The following is a 22,584-nucleotide window of genomic DNA, read 5'->3' as shown; positions in this document are numbered from 1 at the left end:
GGACCTTTATCTCGTCTACTGTGGCTAACAATGTATTTATCATAAATAGCCATCTTTGAAGCAGACACTTTGACAATCAAGTTAGGGTTTATACTACAATCCATCGTTCATATACTAATTACTCATTTATTAATTTTCTTATATTTATTAAGACCCACTGTGTGCCAGATACTGCTTTATTTGTTGGGAAAAAGAATGGTAAGACCAAAATCTGGTGGTTTTATCTGAGCAGAGGGACTACAGGTAATTTTAGTTTCTTCTTTTTGTGTTTCTATGTCTTTGTAATATTATGATAAATATACACTTGTCTTATAATGAGAAAAAATGCATTTTTAAAATAACCTGATCTGAGAAACATAGGCTTGACTTAAATTATGTTTCCCTATAATTTTTTAGTATTGCAAGTGTTCTGAATAATTCCTTAAAAATTCAGTCCTGGTCTTCTGAGTCTTTACAATTCTTCAAAATATTATACAGATACAATACATGCAAATATAGTATAACAATATGTATAAATAATATTAATTAGTATACAATTATAACACCAAAGGAAACATGTGAAATATGATGACATATTTGATGAATATTTATCTAAGTAATATCAAGGGACAGAAGGTAGTTGGATATCTTAATACTGATTTCCTAGCCCACATGAAAATGTAACAGATAAATTTTAGTAATAGGTATTTGCATAACTTAGCAAATAATCTAAATTCCTTCTGTATTTATGTTCCCATAGGCAGGAAATTGAAGCACTCTAATGGTTTTCAGCTGTGAAGTCATGAAATCAAATTATTGTTTTGAAATTACTAGAAAGGCACATTCACCTATCACAACTTAATATCATTTGAAGTATAACAATTAAAATTAACAGCAATATTGCTAAATTTTAAACCTATATTTGTTTAAAAAGCAAACTGAAGTAAAGCCATGTTTTAGAATTTTTAAAAAATTATATACATATTTACAGCCTCAGAATCAATTTTGGCTTTGTCTAAAGTGTTATTTTGTGAATTTCACTTTCTCCAAATGTAAAACAGTGATGATGGGAATTTTAAAACCTACTGTATCAAATGAGATCATAGGTAGCACAGGTAAACCACAGAATTCTGTGCTTTTCCTTGATACAATTATTTAAGGACATGGACTATACTAAAACCACTTCTACATGTGTGATATATCTGGGGGAAAAAAATGGTAAACAGAACTGCAAGAATGGGCAAGTTGAGTAAAAATAAATCCTTGGTTGTCAATATGGGCAGAGTAACAGAACAGAGACAAATTTTCATCCTTTGAAGTTTTATTTTATGGAGTATTAAAAAGGTTCGATAATTAGTTCAATGTTTGTAATCTCATTTATGTAATAAAGTGGAACTGGGCTTGGAGATTTGTCCTATTATAAGGCTCAACAGATAAGAACGGGGACAAATAGACTGACCACTATAACAACAGAAAGGAGTGGGTTTGGACACTGTAAATGAAAAATGCGAAACAGAATTTAGAGTTGAGTATGATCAAAAGTTGAGAGCTGCAGAGAATTAGAAATAACTCCCTGGTTGCCTACTGGGAAATTAAATAAAATGATAGATGCCACTGCTGTTGGAAAGTAGAGCACTGAGAGGATAAATCGTTTGATATGCAGTCTGTTTAACGCTAGCTGGCAGCAGAAATTTCAGTGAGAAATAGCTGATGAAGAAAACAACACAAAGAGCTACAAACAGGGTCAGAGCAGTCAGGAAGTGAGTATTTTACAGGTCAAAAAAATGGGACTCTACTTTTTCTATTTTTCAGAATGATTAAAGCTCTTTTGATATCTATGCCTTTTTGAAAATGTTATAGCTATAGAAATTATTAAATGTAATCTATTTACTTATAATAAATTAAAATACTAAATATTTCCTTGGATATATTGCTTACATTTGATAAAGCTAAGAAAACATATATTTTTATGAAAGGATTTCAATGAAGAAAGCAGTTCTTAACACTACATACAATGTACCACAAATATCATTGCATAGCAAAAGAAAATTTAAAATGCACATCAAAAGCAGTAAGTTCTTGAAAATATTTTAAGTACGTGGTAAACAAATAATTTGAAGTGTCAATGCTAAACAATGTAAATCCTAATTACTCCTTAAAAATGTATAAATACATATTCCTTTGCTCTCCTAAGGCTAGAGTCTCTAGAGGTTGAGATTCTCAAGCTAGTATGTTTAAATTTAAGAAGAAAAGCATTTCTGGTCAAAAATTCAACCAAAGATCACAGATTTGCTTAGTATTTTCAATCAGCAGAAAGCTAACCTACCCAAGAAGCAGTTACAGTAAACCAGACCTACTCTCTCCAAGTAGCCTACTCCCACTGGCTAACCCACAATGAGTTCAACTGCTCTGACCAGTTTATCACATTTGATCATACTCTGCGTCATTTTCTTTTCCTTTTTTATTTTTTAATTCCACTATAATTAACATACAGTGTTATATTAGTTCCAGGTGTATAATATAGTGATTCAACAATTCTACACACTACTCAGTGCTCATTATGATAAATGTACTCTTAACCCCCTTCAACTATTTTGCGCATTCCCCCACCCCTCTGGTGGCCACCAATTTGTTCTATATATTTAAGAGGTTTTTTTTCTTTGTCTTTTTTTATTTGGTTTGTTTCTTAAATTCTACATATGAGTGAAAACATATGGTATTTGTCTTTCTCTGATTGACTTATTTTACTTAGCGTTATATCTCCTAGATCTACCCATGTTTTTGCAAATGGCAAGATTCCATTATTTTTTATGGCTAAGTAATATTACATTATACACACACACACACACACACACACACACACACACACATACACACACACTACATCTTACCTATCATTTCATCTATTGATGGGACACTTGGGTTGCTTCCATATTTTTGCTGTAAATAATGCTACGATAAACACAGGGGTGCATATATCTTTTCGTATTAGTGTTTTCATATTCTACGGGCAAATACCCAGTAGTGGAATTACTGGGTCATATGGTAATTCTATTTTGAATCTTCTGAAGAACCTTCATACTGTTTTCCACAGTGGCTGCACCAGTTTGCATTCTCACCAAAAGTACATGAACATTCCTTTTTCTTCACACCCTCACCACTTGTTTCTTGTATTTTTAATTTTAGCCATTCTGACAGGTATGAGGTGATATCATTGTGGTTTTGATTTATATTTCCCTGATGGTGAGTGATGTTGAGCATCTTTTCATGTGTCTGTTGGTCATCTGTATGTCTTCTTTGGAGAAATGTCTGCTCATCTTTGGCCCATTTTTAATTGAACTATTTGCTTTTTGGTGTTGAGTTGTATAAGTCTTTATGTTTTTAGATACTAACCCCTTATCAGGTATGTCATTTTCAAATATCTTCTCCTATTCAATAGCTTGTCTTCTAGTTTTGATGACTGATTCCTTTGCTGTGCAGAAGCTTTTTATTTTGATGTAGTCCTGATAGTTTATTTTTGCTTTTGTTTCCCTTGCCTCAGGAGACATGTTATAAAATGAGACATGAGACAACATACAAAAATGTTGCTACAGGTGATGTCAGACACATTACTGCTTACGCTGTGTTCTAGGATTTCTATGATTTCAGGTCTCACATTTAGGTCTTTAATTCATTTTGAGTTTATTTTTGAGTGTGGTGTAAGAAAGTGGTCCAGGTTCATTCTTTCGCAAGTGCTGTCCAGTTTACCCCACATCATTTTTTTTTTTTTAAGATTTTATTCATTTATTTGACAGAGAGAAAGAGAGAGCACAAGCAGGGGGAGCAGCAGAGGGAAAAAACTGAAATATGTTCTGAGCATTTTGACAGATCCCCAGTAGCCTAGAGCTCTTGGCTTAGTGATCATGCATTTAGTGTATGGTATGATGGCATTAATGATTCTAATTGTTCAACCTCATTGTGTCCATGCCCCTTATCATATGAGTTTATAGTTTCTCTTTTAAAAGTGGGACAAATTTACCCTCCACATGTGACCTGTTTTAGCCAATGAAATAGGCATGTTACTGTATGCCTGTTATAAGCCCAGGCTTTAAGGCACCTGACATGTTTCTACTCACTCTCTTACATCTCTGCCATCCCCATGAGAAAGATATGCCTATGCGAGTCCATTTGCCCCAAAATGAAGAAAAGAAACATTTGCAACAGACCTGAATGACACCAAAGAAGCCCACTTTATATCAGCTGACAGTAGCCAACCTGAAGTCACATGAGAAACTCCAATTGAGATCTGCTGAGCCCATCTAACCAAGATCCAGCCTAGGTCAGCTAAATTCCAGAAAAGGAGGAAAAATAAATTTTATTGTTTCAAGCCTCTGAGTTTTGGGTTAAAATATTACCTAGCTATAGCTAACTGAAACAAATTGATTCTAGAAGTAGAGTGTTGCTTAATAAAAACTTAGAAATATATGTCATTGGCTTTGGAATGTAGGGGCAGGTGTTACCTGTAAAAACAGTGAGGAAATTATTATAAGAGGCTGGAAAAATGGAGGCCAGTGTTATGTGGTGTTAATTGCTTGGTAACACTATCATCTCTGGTTAAGATAGAAAGTGACCTAATAAAGTTTCACAATTGCACAAGGAGATCTCTAGGAAAAAAATCTGTAAACATTACCTACTTGATTTTAGCTACATATGATAAGTATCTTCAAGAAATGGATGAGTGCACCCAATGTTCATAGCAGCATTTTCCACAATAGCTAAACTGTGGAAGGAGCCGAGATGCCCTTTAACAGACGAATGGATAAAGAAGATGTGGCCCATATATACAATGGAATATTACTCAGCCATCAGAAAGAACGATTGCCCAACATTTGCAGCAACATGGACGGGACTGGAGGAGATTATGCTAAGTGAAATAACTCAAGCAGAGAAAGACAATTATCATATGGTTTCACTCATTTGTGGAACATAAGGAATAGCAGGGAGATTGGTAGGAGAAGGAAGGGAAGAATGAAGGGGGGTAAACAGAAGGGGGAATGAACCACGAGAGACTACGGACTCTGGGAAACAAACTGAGGGTTTCGGAGGGGAGGGGGATGGGGGAATGGGCTAGCCCAGTGATGGGTATTAAGGAGGGCACGTATTGCATGGAGCACTGGGTGTTATACACAAACAATGAATCATGGAACACTACAACAAAAACTAATGATGTACTGTATGGTGACTAACATAACATAATAAAAAAAAAAAAGAAAGAAATAGATGAGTGCAAAAAATAACTTGTCGAGGCGCCTGGGTGGCACAGCGGTTAAGCGTCTGCCTTCAGCTCAGGGCGTGATCCCGGCGTTCTGGGATCAAGCCCCACATCAGGCTCCTCCACTATGAGCCTGCTTCTTCCTCTCCCACTCCCTCTGCTTGTGTTCCCTCTCTCACTGGCTGTCTCTATCTCTGTCAAATAAATAAATAAATAAATCTTAAAAAAAAAATAACTTGGCAATTTGCAGGCAAAATTTAGAGGAAATATTAAGAGTCTCGCTGAGTTTCTTATATCCAACCTTTCTCAACAGCTCAAGATTTTAAAATTAAGATAATCCTTGCATAAATATTAAATCCATGGCCCTGCCAGAAAGACAAAGCCTCAGGGTAAAGAAGAAATTATGGATGTGGTTATAAGCCCCTTCATTAAGACTTCTGAAAAAATTAAGATCGTGTCTTATTAAGGATGTTGTTTCACAACACCTAAAATACCATTAATTAAATCTAGAGAGAGAGGCATGTCCTGAAAAGAACTGTGGATGTGGTTTTTGGCACAAGAAGAAGAGAAGAATCAAATACAAAGGAAACCCAAAAATTATTTAAGACAGTTGAATTGGCAAAAAGCACCAAAGTGAAAGGGACTGAGACTACAAGATGTAAATACCCCTTGGGGCTGCCATTTTTCTACAAGAAAGAAGCTGAAAAAGTTGCTTAAAGGTATCTTTTCTAAAGCCCTCTTCAGAAGTAGCTAAAGACACTAACAAAAAAAGAAAGTTCTACAGGAAGAAGCCACGAGCTATGGAAACTGATGGAGACTCCTAGGGAACCCAGATCCTATTCCCACAAAACAGAACTGGGCCCAATTAAGGAACACTTCCAATGCCTTGGATAGGAATACCTAATGATGTGTGACCATAAGAACCAAAAATTTCTACAAACCTCTCATTATTTCCCTTTTCTAATGGGAATATTTAATGGGGTTACCTCACATCAGTCTTATCACTTAATGGAAAGGAAAAAACAAAACTATCATCAGTCATGTATGTTTCCTTATATAGAAACATCAAGAGAATTCAGAGGCAATTTATAATATATGAGTTTGGCAAGTTTATGGAATTTAAGATAAAATTAGAAAAATAATTTTCATTCCTACATTCCAGCCAGTTTTAAAATGGTAATTTATAAAATAGATTCCATTTACAATAATAGCCAAAAGTACAAGTTATCTAGGAATCAATTTAATAAAATTTGCATGGTTTTATTGGCTGTAACTATAGGACTTTATCATGTAACATTATAATATTTAATTAAATGGAAATATGCCATGTTCACAATAGAATGACTCAGAAATGTAACAATGTCAATTCTCTCATATCAATCTAAAATACAACTCCAAACCAAATGGAATAACAGAAATAAGCAAATAGGCCAATAGAAGAAAAAGGGCCCAGAAATAAGACAAGAAACAGAAGCATGCATACTGATGGACAAATGATGAATTTTTCAATACACAGTTACAGGAAATATATTATCCATATGGGGAAAATATGTTCCAACCTCTTACCATATTAAAAAAATAATTTCAAGTAGATGAAAGACCTAAATGTGAAAAACAGAACTTTTAGGAGAAAATAAAAAAACAATTATTTTCATGACATCAAGTAGGGGAGGATTTCTTAGAACAGTATTACAAGTTAATGTTTAAAATGTCTGTAAAAAGAAAGCACTATTTAAAAGGCAATGACAAGCTTCAAACTTAGAGAATATATTTGAGACACATATAACCAATAAGAGTTGACATCCAGAATATAGAATAAACTTACAAATGTAAAGAAAAAAATATTGGCAATAAAAATGGACAAAAGAGATAAATAAGCAGGCATTCAATCTTATTGAAAATTATAAAATCACTAATTGAACTTACAAGAAACCATTTTTCATTAAAATGTTTGATGACAGCTAGTGTGAGCAAGGATCAGGAGCAAAAAATATTATTACAAACTGTTGGTGGAAGTGTAAATGATACAACCTTTAGAAATTCTGCATTACCTAGTAATGTAAAAATGTACATGCCACATTGGTAGGTTAATTGAAGTTCATTTGGTTGTGTTTTTCAGGTACATTTTCATTCCTCAGTTAATTTCAACATTTCCTGCCTCTCTTCTGATTCTCAGCTGATTACGTTGCTTATTTCAATGGGAAAATGAAAGCAATCAGAAGAGGATTTGTTTATCTTTTCATCAATAAACCCACCAGCTATTAGCATTCTTGTCTACAGTGACAAAAGATGAACTGTCATTTTTTTTTTCTGGCATATAAAAGATACTCTATATGTACAGCGAATAAAAAAATGATGAAACTTGGGTAACATATGATTCACTGGTTCGTAATACTTTATCAACATTACTAGTCATTGGAATATGTAAATGTAAATCAAGACCACAATGAAATACTACTTCACACCTAAGAGGATGACTGTAAGTGAAAAGACAGACAAGTACTAGCAAAGATATGGAGAAATTGGAACCCTCACACTTGTTGATTGGAACGTAAAATGGTGCTGTCACTGTGAAAAATAGTTTGGCAGTTTCTCCAAGGGTTTAAACAAAGTAACATACGAGCCAGCATTCCCATTCCCTACATATACGCCCAAGGGAAAGGAAAACACGTCCACACAAAAACTTATACATGAATATTCAGAGAAATACTATTCATAATAGCTGAAAAGTGGAAACAACTCAAATGTCCATAAATTGATGAATGAATAAACAAAATTAGGCCTATCCATACAGTAGGATATTATTCACCAACAAAAAGGAATGAAGTACTGATACGAGCTACAGCTTCATTGAACCTTGAAAACATTATGCTAAGTGAAAGAAGACAGTCACAAAAGACATTTGTTTGACTGCATGTATAAGAAATTTCTAGAATAGGCAAATCTATAGACAGAAGGCAAATTAGTGGTTGTCTGGGGCTGAGGGGCTGGGGGAATGGCGAATGGGTACAAAGGTTTCTTCTGGGATGATGACAATGTTCTAAACTTAGGTTGTGCTAATATACTGTGAATATAATAAAAACCAGTTTAGATTTTGTTATATGTATTTATCTCAGTAAAGTTATTAAAATAATACATTGAACCTGTTTTAGCTTTTCCCCTTTCGTGGCGGATTACAGTATATCATGTAAGGGCAAAGCATGGATTTGGAGTCAGATGAACAATCAGAAGCCAGAGGGAAGTATTTATTCTAGCTCTACTAAGTACTAATTCTGAGACCCTCAGCAAATCATTCTAGCCTCAGTTTTTTATCTGTAAAATAGGAAAAACACAACCACTTCATTGGACTAGTCCAAAAACTAAATTCAATAACACATCAAAAAGCCCTTAGCATACCTGCTAGCCCTAACAGGGACCGAATATTATCCCTCCGCCTTTCCCCCACTATCTTCTACACCCTCCTACCTGTGATCTAAAGCATTTTATTCTTCATTATGGAAATTTTCTTGCAAATACAAAAGTAGATGGGGGAGCAAAACAAACCCCTTTGTAGTCCCACGCATTTCAACAATAATCAACTCATGGGTAAACTCACTTCATCCTATCTCTATCCATGCCCCTTCCACATCCCCCCTTCCCTGCCCAGATCATTTCAAAGCAAATTCCATCATGTCATTTGTAAACGGTCAAGTATGTATCTCTAAAAAGTAAGAGTGCTTTTATAAACAAATACCATTATCACTTTCAACAATAAAGTAACAATATTCTTTAATATCAACAAATATCTCATTAGTTTTCAAATTTCCTTGATTATCTCAGGGAAATTATGTTTGTTTGCACAAGTCAGACTCTACAGAAGACTTTATGTGCTGTGACTTACTTTTATGTCTCTTTTAATCTACAGGTTTTCCTATGTCATTTTTTGTCCTGTAATTTTGCTGTTGCTATTGCTGTTGTTGTTCAAAAAACCCAAATTGTTTGTCCTGTGAGTTTTCCACAGTCTGAATTTTTCCCCTTACATCCCTGTGATGTGGCTTGAAATGTCCCTCTACCCCTTGTAATTTCTGTAAATTAGTAGTTAGTTCTGGATAAATTTTTTCTTGTTGTTGTTCCAAGTACTGCTTTAGAGAGAATGGTTATACATTAGTCCCCCCACTCCCTTATCTGCGGTTTTGCTTTCTGTGGTTTCAGTTACCCGCAGTCCAGAAGTAGTTGATCCTTCTGACGATGTCAGAAGGTCAATAGTAGCCTTACAATACATCACGATGCCTCCATCATTCACCTCACTTCTCTCATCATGTAGGCATTTTAAACATAAACACAAGGGTAGTACAGTACGATAAGATATTTTGAAGGATAGACCATAGTCACATAACTTTTATTACAATATATTGTTATAGTTGTTCTCTATATTAATTATTGTTAATCTCTTTGCATAATTTATAAATGAAACTCATAATACATATGCATGTATAGGAAAAACATAGTATCTATAGGGCTTGGTACTATCCAAGGTTTCAGGCCTCCACTGGGATTTTGGAATATATCCCCCACAGGTAAGGGAGGATGACGATAGTTCCGTCTGGAGGCACATAACATCCTGTTGACGTTTCTTGAATAATGTTGGCAACATTGATAATTATTGTTTAGATCCATTAATTCACTAAAGATTGCCAAATGGTGATCGTCTAATTTTATAAAACCTTATTCATTTGCTGGAAAACGTCTATAAAGAGAAACGTCCTCAAATATTTGGTTACCTTGAAGTACAATTTGTATAAGAAAGGTAGATTAAATGTTTGATTATTTTCCTTTACTTTTACCAGTTTTTGAAAGTAGTAACTTTGGTCTCCTAACATAGTTTTAAGGTTATTAATTTTTGGATGAACATAAAAATTTTTAAATGTTAGATATAATTCACTACACTGCAGTTATTATTCTTATTCGTGTTCAAATTTTCCCAACTCTTTCCAGTGGGAGACTATTTAAAGTTGGCTCCTGAGCTCTTTTGACACAGCCAAGTGGTCTTTCACATGTTCTCACTTTCTGGCATGACAGGATATTTTAGGCTCATTTTGCTTCCAACCCAGAATCAGCCATTATTCCAAGGACTCCAATTCATTTTAGTGGGAAATATATTTTAAGACTAGATTCTGGACACTTAGACGTACTCGTTATTTTGGGACCAGTAATAGTGGACAGATATAAGAAATAGGTATGTTTTAAATATTCTATTTTGACATAATTCAGGTTTACAAAAAAAGTTGAGAAAAGAAAAAAAAAGAGTTTCTGTATACCTTTCATCCAGATTGCCCAAGTGTTGTTAATGTAATAATGTCAACATTGTTGGTTAATGTTTTGCTTTTATCATTATCCTTCTTTTTCATATTTATATACAAAATTTCCCCAGAACCATTTGAAGGTAAGTTGCAGATATGAGACCCTTTACCCTAAACACTTCAGGGTGTTATTTCCTCAAAAGAAGGACATTTTCTTATGTGGCTACAGTATAATTATCAAAACCAGTAATTAACATAAATACAATACTAATATAACAACCTTGTTTAAATTTCCTCAATTATTTGAATAAAGTTGCTCATGGCAATAGAGAATCCTAGATCATATATGGCATTCAATTGCCATGGCCTTCTTGTTGTTACCTAATCTTCTTTAATGTAGAACGGTTCTCAGTATTTGACATTTATGACCTTTACGTTTTTTGAAAATATGGGCCAGTTATTTTTTCAGGAGGTCCCTCAATTTGTCTTTTTCCAATGTTTCCTATGATTATAGTCAAGTCATGAATTTTTGGCAAGAATGACACAGAAGTGGTGTATTCCTTTATATCAAAAGGCACATGATGCTGATTTATCTCATCACAGATGATATTAACCTTGGCCACTTGGTTAAGGTGATGTCTTTCATGTTTCTCCATGGTAAAGCTGCTACTTCTCTCTTGTTAATTATTAAGTATCTTCTGGGGAGTAACTCTGAAACTATATAGATAATCCATAATTCATCAAAATTTCACCTACTAATTTCAACATCCTTTGCTGACCCTTCCCTGCATCAATTACTATGATGGCTACCAATTTGTGATTTTCTAATTTCACCATTCCTTCCAAATTTATTTGTTGGTACTCTACTGTGAGAAAGAGCTTCCCCCTCACTTCCATTTGTGTATGTATATATGTATATACATAGGTGTATCAGAATGGGCTTGCGGATTATTATTTTATTCAACGGACTAAAACATATTAGTATCATTAGTTTTAGGTTTTTAAAAAGTTCCTAGAAGGAGCTCCTACAAATAGTCTCCTGTGTCTTTTTGAAATGTTCCCTCATTCTTTGATTGCCTCTTTACTTCCTGACACTAAAAGATAATTCAGACACAGTGCATACTTTATTAGATTCAGCCTTTTCTCCAAAGAGCCCTGGTTCCTTTTAATAGAAAATGATATTTAAAAATGATATTTAAAAAGCAATATCTGCTCTCTAGTTGTGCTTAGTGCCAGTGGAGAGTATATTATACTGAACTAATGAATCATTGAACATTATATCAAAAACTAATGATGTACTATACTTTGGCTAATTGAATTTAAATAAAAAATAAATAAACAGGAATTATTTTTTTTCTTTTTCAAGTTTTTATTAAATTCCAGTTAATTAACATAGAGTATAAATTAATTTTGGGTGTAGAATTTAGTGATTCATCAAAAAAATATGAGTTCTTAATGATACTTTTTCTTCAAAACAGGATTATAGGATTTTTACTTAATATTCGTCCTACATTTGTATTTCCTTTCCCTTATGCCAAAAATTCTGGTTCTTAAGGATATCAACATAATTATTTCTTTGCTATATCACACAAAGCATAGACAATAATCTCTTTATAATAATGCCAACACTATCCATCAATGACACGATTTCCAAAAACAGCTTAAGAGTGTACTGCTGTTCCCTCTGTCCTTAGGGAACAGAGAATAATCAGATCACTGTGCTTATAAGGACTTGGAGTAATTCATCTCAGTGTGCTTACACCACCAACCTGAAACACAGTTGTGCTGATTTGTTTCACTTTGCTTTTGATTATTAAAAATTACTGTTTCAAGATTTTATTTAGTTTTAAAATTATATAATATATTTAAGTGGTCCCAAGTGCATATATGTTCAAAGTTTTAAGGAATCAAGCCTCTATCCCTACCCTCTCCTCTCTACACCTTCCTATAGGTAACTTTTAAAAAACAATTATGTGTGTGTGTGTGTGTGTGTGTGTGTGTGTGTGTGTGTGTGTGTGTGTTTGTTTTACAGCATGACAGATTTTGCTCTTGTTATTTTGGCTTTAATATAAGCAAATAGGTATCTACATTTTCATTATACTTAGATAAATGGTAGCACACTTATAAACATATTTCCTCTTCTTGACTCTTTCACTTAAAAATATATCCTGGGAATTACTCTGAAGTCTCTATAGAGACATTCTCTCATTTTTACAGCTATATGATATTCTATTGTGTGGAGGTACTATAATGTAGCCAGTATTTTTCTTTTAATGGTCATATAGCTGTTTTAAATTTTTGCTATTAAAATAGCATGGTAAGGTGTAACCTCATGCATAAGTCTTTTTATATTTTTGCCAGTGTGTCTTTGGAATAGACTCAAGGAACTAGGATCATTTGATCAAAAAGTATTGCACATAAAGCTTTTTAAATATTGAAAATTTTCCCTGCATAATGTTTGTACCATTTTGCATTCTCACCAGTAATGTCTGAAAGTGTCTGTTTCTTCACAGCCTCACCAACAGAGTATTTTAATTAACTTGGGGATTTTTAAAAATCTGGTAGGTAAGCAGTGGTGTTTAATCTGCATTTCTCTTATTCTGAATGAGGCGCCTAGCATCTTTTAATATGATTAAGAAACATTTTCTTTTTTTTTCTGTGAACAATCTATTCATACGGCTCATTTTTAGTGGAATTTAGGCCTTTTATTCTCTATTTTTAGAAGTGTCCTATAATTAGGGTTATTAAGGTTTGCCTGTGATGTAAACTGCAAATATTTTTCCTTGATTGTCACTTTTCACATTTCATTTTTGAGAGATAGGCTTTTAAGATAAAACATGAAAATAATTACACTGGTGGTCTCCCTTAATATTAGGACTATCGCTTGTTATAAATCAAACATATGACCAACACAAGATATTAAGCAGTTTTATGGATTTTTCTCTACTGCTGAAAATACATGATATGCAGGTAGGTGGTCACATGTGGGTGGGCAAGAGATTCTGGAACACAGAAACAAGACAGAGGATCATAACAGTGTAAATATGCTCTAAATCCCAAAACCATTCGCCAAATAACCAGACAGACATGCACGTGCACACACATATTCTTTCTTTCTCTCTCTCTCTCTCTCTCTCTCTCTCTCTCTCTCTCTCACACACACACACACACACACACACACACACACACACACACACAAGGAATGCAATCCAGATTTGTTTGCCTGGGGAGAAATGAATAGAAATGGAAAGTCAACAGCAAAACAAATCTATCTGGTGAAAAAATATCTTATCTTTGAAGGAGTTAAGTTTTCAGTCCTTCCATTGGCATACTTAGCGGGGGGCAATCATCAGGTGGCTAGAGAGCCCATGGCATATTATGTCTGTACCAGATTATGTTACTCACATCAGATAGCCAGTCTGAAATAATAAAAAATAGTCTTCCTTTGAGCTTCTTATTCTTAGTGAGGCAACATAACATAGTATTTAAGAAAATGGGTTTTGGAGTTAAATTCGCACTCAAATCTGAGTTCTACAGTATATTATCTATATCTGTAAATTCATACAAGTTAAAAAACTCCATGGGCTTCAACTATCCTGTGTGTAGAATGGACATGAGAGCTTCCTCATAGGGCTCTTGCAAATGTTAATAAGAAAGTGTACTTCAGACACCTGGCACAGTACCTGTCATATTGTATGCTTGATAAATACAATCCATTATTATGCCCCTCATTAGTCTCTTGCATGGTGTCATACATACTTAACTTCCATGTTGACTCATTATTTGTGAGCATGAACACTACACTGTCTACCTCCCTTTCTAGATTTCTATCATATTAGAACTAGATCTCTTAATATAATAAAATAACTCAAAGAAAATATCTTCATAGTAGGAAATATAGTAAAAGGCCACAAAAAGTGAAACTGGACCAGAGAAAAGGAACCTATTTAGTTCTGGCTATTACACAATGATTTCCCAAAGGCTCAGAGCAGACTTAGTAGGCACTGTGAACAAAGAGTTTCTAATAAAGATAGTAATTATTAATTGAGTGATTATTCTGCACCATGCACCTGTAATAGGAACTATACCGGCATAATCCACTGGAGAGACTACGAGTATAGACTTTGGAGTATAAACAGTCTGGGTTTGAGTTCCAGTTCTTCCATTTACTGTGGGACAAAGGGGAACTTCTGAAACTCTAAGAGCTCCTATTTTTTCACCTATTAGACTAATAACTAACAGTAACTATATCATATACATGACATAATTGTTAAGAGCATGGGCTCTGAGGTTAATGTCCTGAGGTTAATGTCCCAAGTCTGTGTTCCACTTCTATTTTCAATTAATGTAACTTCTGATAAGCTTATTAACATCTCTGCATTACAATTTTGTCATTTGTCAAATGGGAATAATAGCACCTAATTTCACAGGGTATTAGTAAATATTAAATAAGATATTGCAGGTAAATAATTTAGAACACTACCTGGCATGCAGTAAGTTCTCAACAAATGTAAGATATCTTTTCATTAGGATAAAATGGTGTAATCTATAAAAAATGCTTAGCTCAAGGTCTAGAATATAGCATGCACTAAATAGTTCATTATTATTGTATCCATTTTTATTATAATTACACCTATTTAAAGATTCAAGGACTAGAAACTCAAGCTGTCATTCAATAGTTAACAAAAGTTAGTTAAATGAGTTGTCTAAATGATGTGTTGTCTAAAAGAGATGCAAACTGTCTATAACCCTAAAATGTAACTCTCTAAAATGTATCTTTTACAACACCACGGAGCACTGTCCTATACCCCACTATTTGTGACTTCCTGTGGAATTGTTCCAACTAAACTTTGCTTTTTCATTATGACATCTGTCTAGGTCAGCAGACATTATTCAAAGAACTCCTATGAAACTAATGATCTTATTTACTGTAAGAATATATTGTTTTAAACTATGGTAAAACAAATGAACCTCCTAAGCCATTTTTAAGTATATAATTCAGTAATGTTAAGTACATTCACGATGCTGTCCAAACCAATGTTGATGTGGATCTCTTTCATCTTGTGAAACTGAAGCCCTATACCCATTGAACAACTCCTATGTCCCACTCCCCCTTGTCCCTGGCAACTATCATTGTATTTTCTGTTTCTATGAATTTGACTATTTTAGACACCTCGTATCACTGGAATCAAACAGCATATGTCTTTCTGTGACTTTTTTTTCACTTAGCATAATGTCCTCAAGGTCCATCCATGTTGTAACATATGACAAGATCTCCTTCCTGTTTAAGGCTGAATAATATTCCACTGTATGTGTATATCACATTTCGTTTATCTATTCATCCATCAGTAGACACTTGGTTGCTTGCTTCCACCTTTCGGCTATTGTGAATAAGGCTACAATGAACATGGATGTGCAAATACATCTTCCAGATCCTGCTTTCAATTCTTTTGGATATGTACCTAGAAATAGGATTGCTGGATATTCTGGTAATTTTATCTCTAATGTTCTTAAGAACTGCCATGCTGTCTTCCATAGTGACTGAACCCTTTTACATTCCCACCAACAGTGTGCAAAGATTCCAATTTCTCTACATCCTCACCAACACTTATTATTTTCTGGGGTTTGAGATGGTATCTCATTGTGGTTTTGATTTACATCACTCTAATGATTAGTGATATGTGGATCTTATTATATATTTGCTGGCCATTTGTATATCATCTTTGGAGAAATGTCTATGCAAGTTCTTTGCCCATTTTCAAATCAGGTTATTTGTTTTGTTGTTGAATTGAAGGAGTTCTTTATATATTCTGGATATTAACCTCTTATTATATATATATATTATATATACATATATAATATATATATATATGATTTGCAAATATTCCTCATAATCTAGAAGTTATTTTTGCACTCTGTTGATTATATCCTTTGGTGCACAGAAGCATAAAATTTTTTTAAGTATATTATTGATACATTATATGTATCCACTTCATGAGCATAAATGGGGGATATTTTTCTTAAGATTCAGTAGTAGGAATAGTTTTCCTGTGAACAACTGGTTTGCTATGATCCTATGAGTGGTGACGATAGCAAGTGACAAAAAGGTCAATTGTGGCTCAACTAGAGTTGATGATATTGAGCCTCAAGACTGCACATTGCGCAGGGGACATATATTTCCTATGCTCTGTTCCCTTTGAAATGATTTTCCCAAATATTCCCTTTAAATGTTTTATATTTTAGACATTTTAGCAATCTGCCTGAAATTATTTTTGAGTGGGAGAGTAATTGATGTTATTTTCAATAGTTACTAAAACCATACATTTCACAGAGAAGGAGACTAAAGCCCAGCATTTACAAATAACTTTCCACATAATTAGTAAATAGCAGGAGCCAAGGTTCAATCCAAGGTTTACTCTGTGGATTTTTCCAAAATATCAAGCAATTTCTTCAAGCAGTGAACAAAAATTTCCATAATATGAGACAAGAAGTGTCATTTGTGATGTGGTTGCTATATCCTCTAAGAACTCAGAGGAGGTGAGATCACTTTCTGCAAGAGTGATCAGGGAAGGCTGGAGCTTGAAAAATGGAAAAGTTAGAGAGAGGGGAGGGGATCACAATGAGCAAAAATGTGGATATAAATAAAAAATACGACTTAGAAGTACTGTAGTGTAGCTGCCTTATACTATTCCTTGTTGAGCAGAAAACAGACTCTGAATAGAGAAAAAGAGGTAAGTAAAGCATAAAATACAGATTTTAGTGACAAAATGGAGACTGTTTATTCTGGTGTTAGAAATTTGGATTTAATATGAAGTAGCAGAGAGTCATAGAAAATTTTTAGCAAGATTATCTAAGTTTTCCTAGAACCAGAGGCTAAAAATGTGATATATTCATAGGGTCTCTCAAGTGAACCTGTAAGAGAATAAAAGAAGCAGAAGATAGGGGAAGAAACTAGGCAAATACTGGGGTTCGGGTAAAGTCTACTCACAGCCTGATCTCATAAGGAGCTCTGGAATGTAAATGACAAGTCAGGGTCTTATTTCAAGTCAGTCACTGGCTGAACGCCAACCCAGGCATCTCTGGGCAGGATGGCTCCCAATGGATTGAATGAATCCTCAGGAAAAGAGTGAGCCCATAAGCACCCAAACCTCACAGCACTTAAAGTATTGGTCACACTGCCCCAGCGATGGAAACTGAGCAGGCACCAACCATGTCTACTATATGGCATTTTGAAGGATGAGCTGGAATGGTAGCAGCCTGAAGAATTAGATACAGATATGAAAGGTAATACTATCTGAACCTGAATAGTGGCTGTGAGGCAAAATGATAGCTTCCCCAGAATGTCCACATCCTAACCCCCAAACCTGGGAATATGTTACATTAAATGGCAAAAGGGACTTAGCATGATTAAGGTTAAAAATGTTAAGATTTGATTATCCAGATTAGCCAGGTGGCCCCAATCTAATCACATGATCCCACAAAAGCAGAAAGCTTTTCCTGGCTACAGTTAGCAAGAGATGAGATATTTCTGGTTTTGAAGATGTAGGAAAAGGGCCATGCACCAAGAAATAGAGCAGCCTCTAAGAGCTAGAAAAGGCAAGGAAATAGATTTCCCCTAGAACTTCAGGAAAGAATGCAACCTTACGATATCTTGAATTAAGCCCAGGGAGACTCATGTTGAACTTCTACACTATAGAAACATAAGATAATAAATATGCATTATTTGTTATAGCAGCAATAGGAAACCAATACAATGGCTAAGGATAGAGGAAGGACAAGACTAATGATTAAGAAATTGGTAGAATTCCTACAACTAAAAATAAAAGCCTTAAAACTAACATTAGCCTCTGCTTTATTTTATTGTTTCCATTTTAAGTAAAATTAATCATTCTTACTACCTTTATCAGAATTCACAAACTTTAAAACCCACAGGAAAAAAAAAATCATTTCAAAGAAATGACAATTGAATATAACTAGAATAGGACAGTAAATGATCGGTACTTTATAAAGTTTAAGAAAAACAGATCTTTAGCAAACCCCCCAAATTTTTAATGGAAGATTAAAAGGATTAACTTAATTGATTTTATTATTACATTAAAGACATAGGTGTCAGGTCAACACAAGCTGTAAATCATTTTGTTTGGTTTTATTTTTAGTATCTGCCTGAGATGCACATTTTCTTACTGAGAAAAATGCAGGACTGTGAGCTTCATGGTCAGCAGAGAGCGCCATGGGGCCAACTCTCTCCTCAACCAAAGCAGCTTTCCAGGCAGGCAAAGAATAGTGACTACGGCTCTGGCAGCCTGTGTTTGCCTTTTATTATCTGGAACTCTCAAAAAATTAGGTATGAGAATGGGAACAATTTCTTTACACTGACATAAGTAATTTTTAAATAAAAGTTTATTCATAACAGTTATTGACATCTTCCCAACAAAAATTAAAAATATTAAATGTACAATAAATTTCAGTGACGTCCATGAAGTTTTCAAAAATAAGAATATCAGGTAAGTAAATGAAAATTAGCAGTGTATGCAATTTAGTTAAATAGAAACTCCTCTCAGATAGTACTTGGAAGAGAGAGGGTTTTGCGGTACGGATGTGTCCTGAGGATGATACTTCCTAATCAAGTATCATGGCATCCTCTAAGGGTGAAGGTGAAACCTATTTTCAGTTGAAAGAATGATTAGTATATTCTTTAGCTCACCAAAAAGGTGCCAACTACTAATCAGAATCCAGAAGAAAGGAAGGACAGGGCCAAGCAAAATCACACAAGCTCATTTATGGCTCAGGCAGCCAGGGCTTTGCAGAATATATTGGAAGGAGCAAATGAACCTAGAAATAGAGATGATGAGGTCTTTGTACTTAAAGTGAAAACAGAATATAAATGCAGGAGCAGGAATTAAGAAATTTCTGCAAGTTGTAAGGAATGTCATGGTATAAGAAGGAGGCCAGCTGGGGCAAAGACAATGATGGACATACAGAGGAAGATGACAACTAGAAAATCAGGACAAAGCCAAGAGACCACATCTACCACTTTTTCTACTTGCTATTGTTTGTAGTCAAGATCCAGTTTGCACAGAGTTAGTATAGATACAAATTAATTTTTAAATATTATTATGGTTTATTAACTTATTTAATACTTAAAAGTATATTGATAAATTTTACTTATTATTAAGCTAAACAGAAATGTGTTTTTATGGTACAAAGTTCAAAGGTATAATCCTATTTGGAATAGAAGAGTACTAACTTCATTGTTTTTGTAAAAATAATACAATTATTACATTATAGTTTATTATTTTAAAATATATTTACAGAATCCCATTTTTTTGTATAATACTTTCTATCATTCTCTTTCTATCTATGTATCTAGCCACCAAGCCAGCTGTATGTAATATGTCTTCTGTTTAGAGAGATATTTGGGTCAACATTCACCAAATATTAATGGCTATTTCTCGGTGTTTTGCCCTTTTACAACTATATATCTGAGGTCAGATTTTTTTCAGCTGAAACAACATATCGTAACACACTGAGTGCAGAAGTAGTTATGAAAATTCAGAAGTTTCCAATTAAGCCAGGCACTAAAGAGACTTTCAAAAATGTAAATAATGTAATGTTCTCAAAAATACCTTGTTTTGGCAAATAAAGTATTTTTCATAAACAATGTTATCTTTGTTAATATGATGGTTTTATCACTGCTATTTTTAAAGTAAACAATGTGTAAATTTTTTAGCAGTCTTAATTTCTTACATGGTAAATATAGATCAATATAATCTACACAAACCAAAGCCTCTTGAGGCCCTCTGTCATAAGAGTGTAGAGGGGTCCTGAGATAAAACAAAACAAAAATGAGAATTTCTATCCCAATGACTCCTAAATGTATAACTAAATCAAGTCTCTCATGAGTAATAGTGCATATAAATATGCTTAATAGACAACTCAAAATAAGCCAAAAGAGAACCCTTAATGCTACTGCAATCTGCCTAATCTGCTTTCCCCCAGTTTTTCCAATTTTGGTAAATGGCACTACAGTTCACCTCGTTGTTCATCTCCCAAACCTAGGAATCATCGCTGACTGATTTCTTCTACAACTCCCCACATCAGATACACTTAACAAGTTCTACTGACACTACCGTTAAAATATATTCCTAATTATGTCACTTCTCACCACCTTCCCAACTATCATCCCAGTGAAGGCACCATCATATTCTATTCACATGTTGGAATTTAAAAACAAAACAATGCAAAAACTTACTGAGTAAGGTTTCCAAAGGATAGCTAGAGAAAAGCACAAGTGTCTTCCTTTCCTCATCTTCACCATCACACAGAAGAAATACTTTACATAATACAATATTATTAGTTTCTTTTTTTAGTGCAGTGATTCAGTGATTCCGTTTTCTCTAACCGAATTCTAAAACTCCTGACTCCAAAGAGCAGGTGATATATTTACTTCATGCAATAACTTTCATAAAACAATCAAAGCATGTTACTGAAAGTTTTGAAAAGTTAACACCAAATAAATTATATTTGAACACTTTATGTTTCAGAAAGTCTTTCATTTAGACAGTGAATTAAAATGTAAATTCTATTATTTTCTTTTCAACTTACCTTATCGAGTTCATCTGAAATTGCAATACCTGGGATTCAAAAGAGATGTATAAAGAAGTTTTAGGAGCAGTCTTTAACAATCCAATGTTAGAAACAAAAACAAAAGTCCTATTTGTAAAATTAGTACATTTTCCATTCTATTTTTGGCTTTTATTAGTGCTTCAAAATAATGTGGTATATCCTTTCTACAAACAAAACAAATTAGGAATTTAAGTCAACTGTAACAGCATGAACTGCTGAAACAGCACAAAAGTGCAACAAAAACAAAACAAGTACCATACTGCTTGCAGATTGTTAAATGCAGAGCAAACATGCAAAGACAAGTGTAGAGATGTTGTCTTTATGTTATAATGACAATCAAGTACAGCTTAGCATGTTACAATTTTGTTCCTTCTGAAGAATTGATTTAGACTCCTAGAGTGATAAAATATTACAGCAGAATAGTGGTTGGAGATCATTTATTTTAATTCCCTTACTCTACAGCTGAAAACACAGACAATAGAGCTTAAGGAATTTGCCCCACATTCCCTTAGGTTGACAGCTTCTTGAGCCAATGGATAAATAATTCCTCCTCACAGGTTTGCCTTCAAACCATTCACACATTTCTCATTGTATATCAGTCTAATTTCTGTCTTTACTATTCCTCCAAAATTGGTGTAAGTCAGCAAAAAGTTTTAGTCCTTAATTTATTTATCTGTGATAATAGATTATTTTAACCTCATTCTCCTCCTTGAAATGCTGCCCTCTCTCTTCATTCCCTGTCTTCTTCACAGGAATCCTCTTCTTTGGGGGTAGGGAGTCCTTCCCTGAAATGCTTAGGGTTCTTTGCTGAGCTGTCTTCTCTTTTCACTAATACACTTCCCATGGTAATCTAACTCATACCAGTGATATTTTTATTTCTCTATATGGTGATGACCAGTGAATCTTTACCACCAGCATAGACCTTCTTCCTGAGCTGGTTGCTGAGTCCTTGTGGGCATTTCAATCTCGACATATGAGGTTAAAGATATCATCCTCCTATCTCCCCTCACTTCTTTTTTTGAACAGTGGTGTGCCTAAGGCTGAACATACTGGCCAGGCACAGGAGCAGGCGCAGCCAGCCCTCAGGTTTGAGGCATGGGGTAAAGGGAAGCTGGTGTCAAACCCCAGTGTAGGATGGGCCAAGAGAAAGGAAAGTTCTAAGGTTTGAAGTCAAAGGAAACCCAGAGAAAATAAAAACAGATTGAAGCCAATGTTCAACAGGCTATAAATAAAGTCCAAGAAAGAATGAGCTGGGTTGGAAAAAAGAACCTGAAAACAGTAGCAAGAAAATAAGTCTGAGTAAAAATCCCCTCACCTGATCAGTCAGAATGTCTGTACTTTGTGGGTTGTTATATATTATTTCGCTCTCCACTGACCTAGTAAGTCAATTACAGGCAAAGCAGAAAAAGATGCCCTACTTCATCTCAGTAAGTGGCACGGCATTTCCCC

At 34.4% G+C, this 22,584-nt stretch overlaps 1 protein-coding gene across 1 annotated transcript in view; it reads right to left on the bottom strand.

The window, feature by feature from the left end:
• Window positions 1-22,584, bottom strand: part of CUNH8orf34 (chromosome unknown C8orf34 homolog) — a 353,639-nt gene that overhangs the window by 229,072 nt on the left and 101,983 nt on the right. The window contains 1 exon segment of the mRNA XM_008710771.2: window positions 21,115-21,143. Within this exon segment, the coding sequence (XP_008708993.2) occupies window positions 21,115-21,143 (29 nt within the window).

Source organism: Ursus maritimus, unplaced genomic scaffold (assembly GCF_017311325.1).
Source record: "Ursus maritimus isolate PB19 unplaced genomic scaffold, ASM1731132v1 scaffold_9, whole genome shotgun sequence".
Classification (NCBI taxonomy): domain Eukaryota; kingdom Metazoa; phylum Chordata; class Mammalia; order Carnivora; family Ursidae; genus Ursus; species Ursus maritimus.
This window is presented reverse-complemented; position numbering and strand designations above follow the sequence as displayed.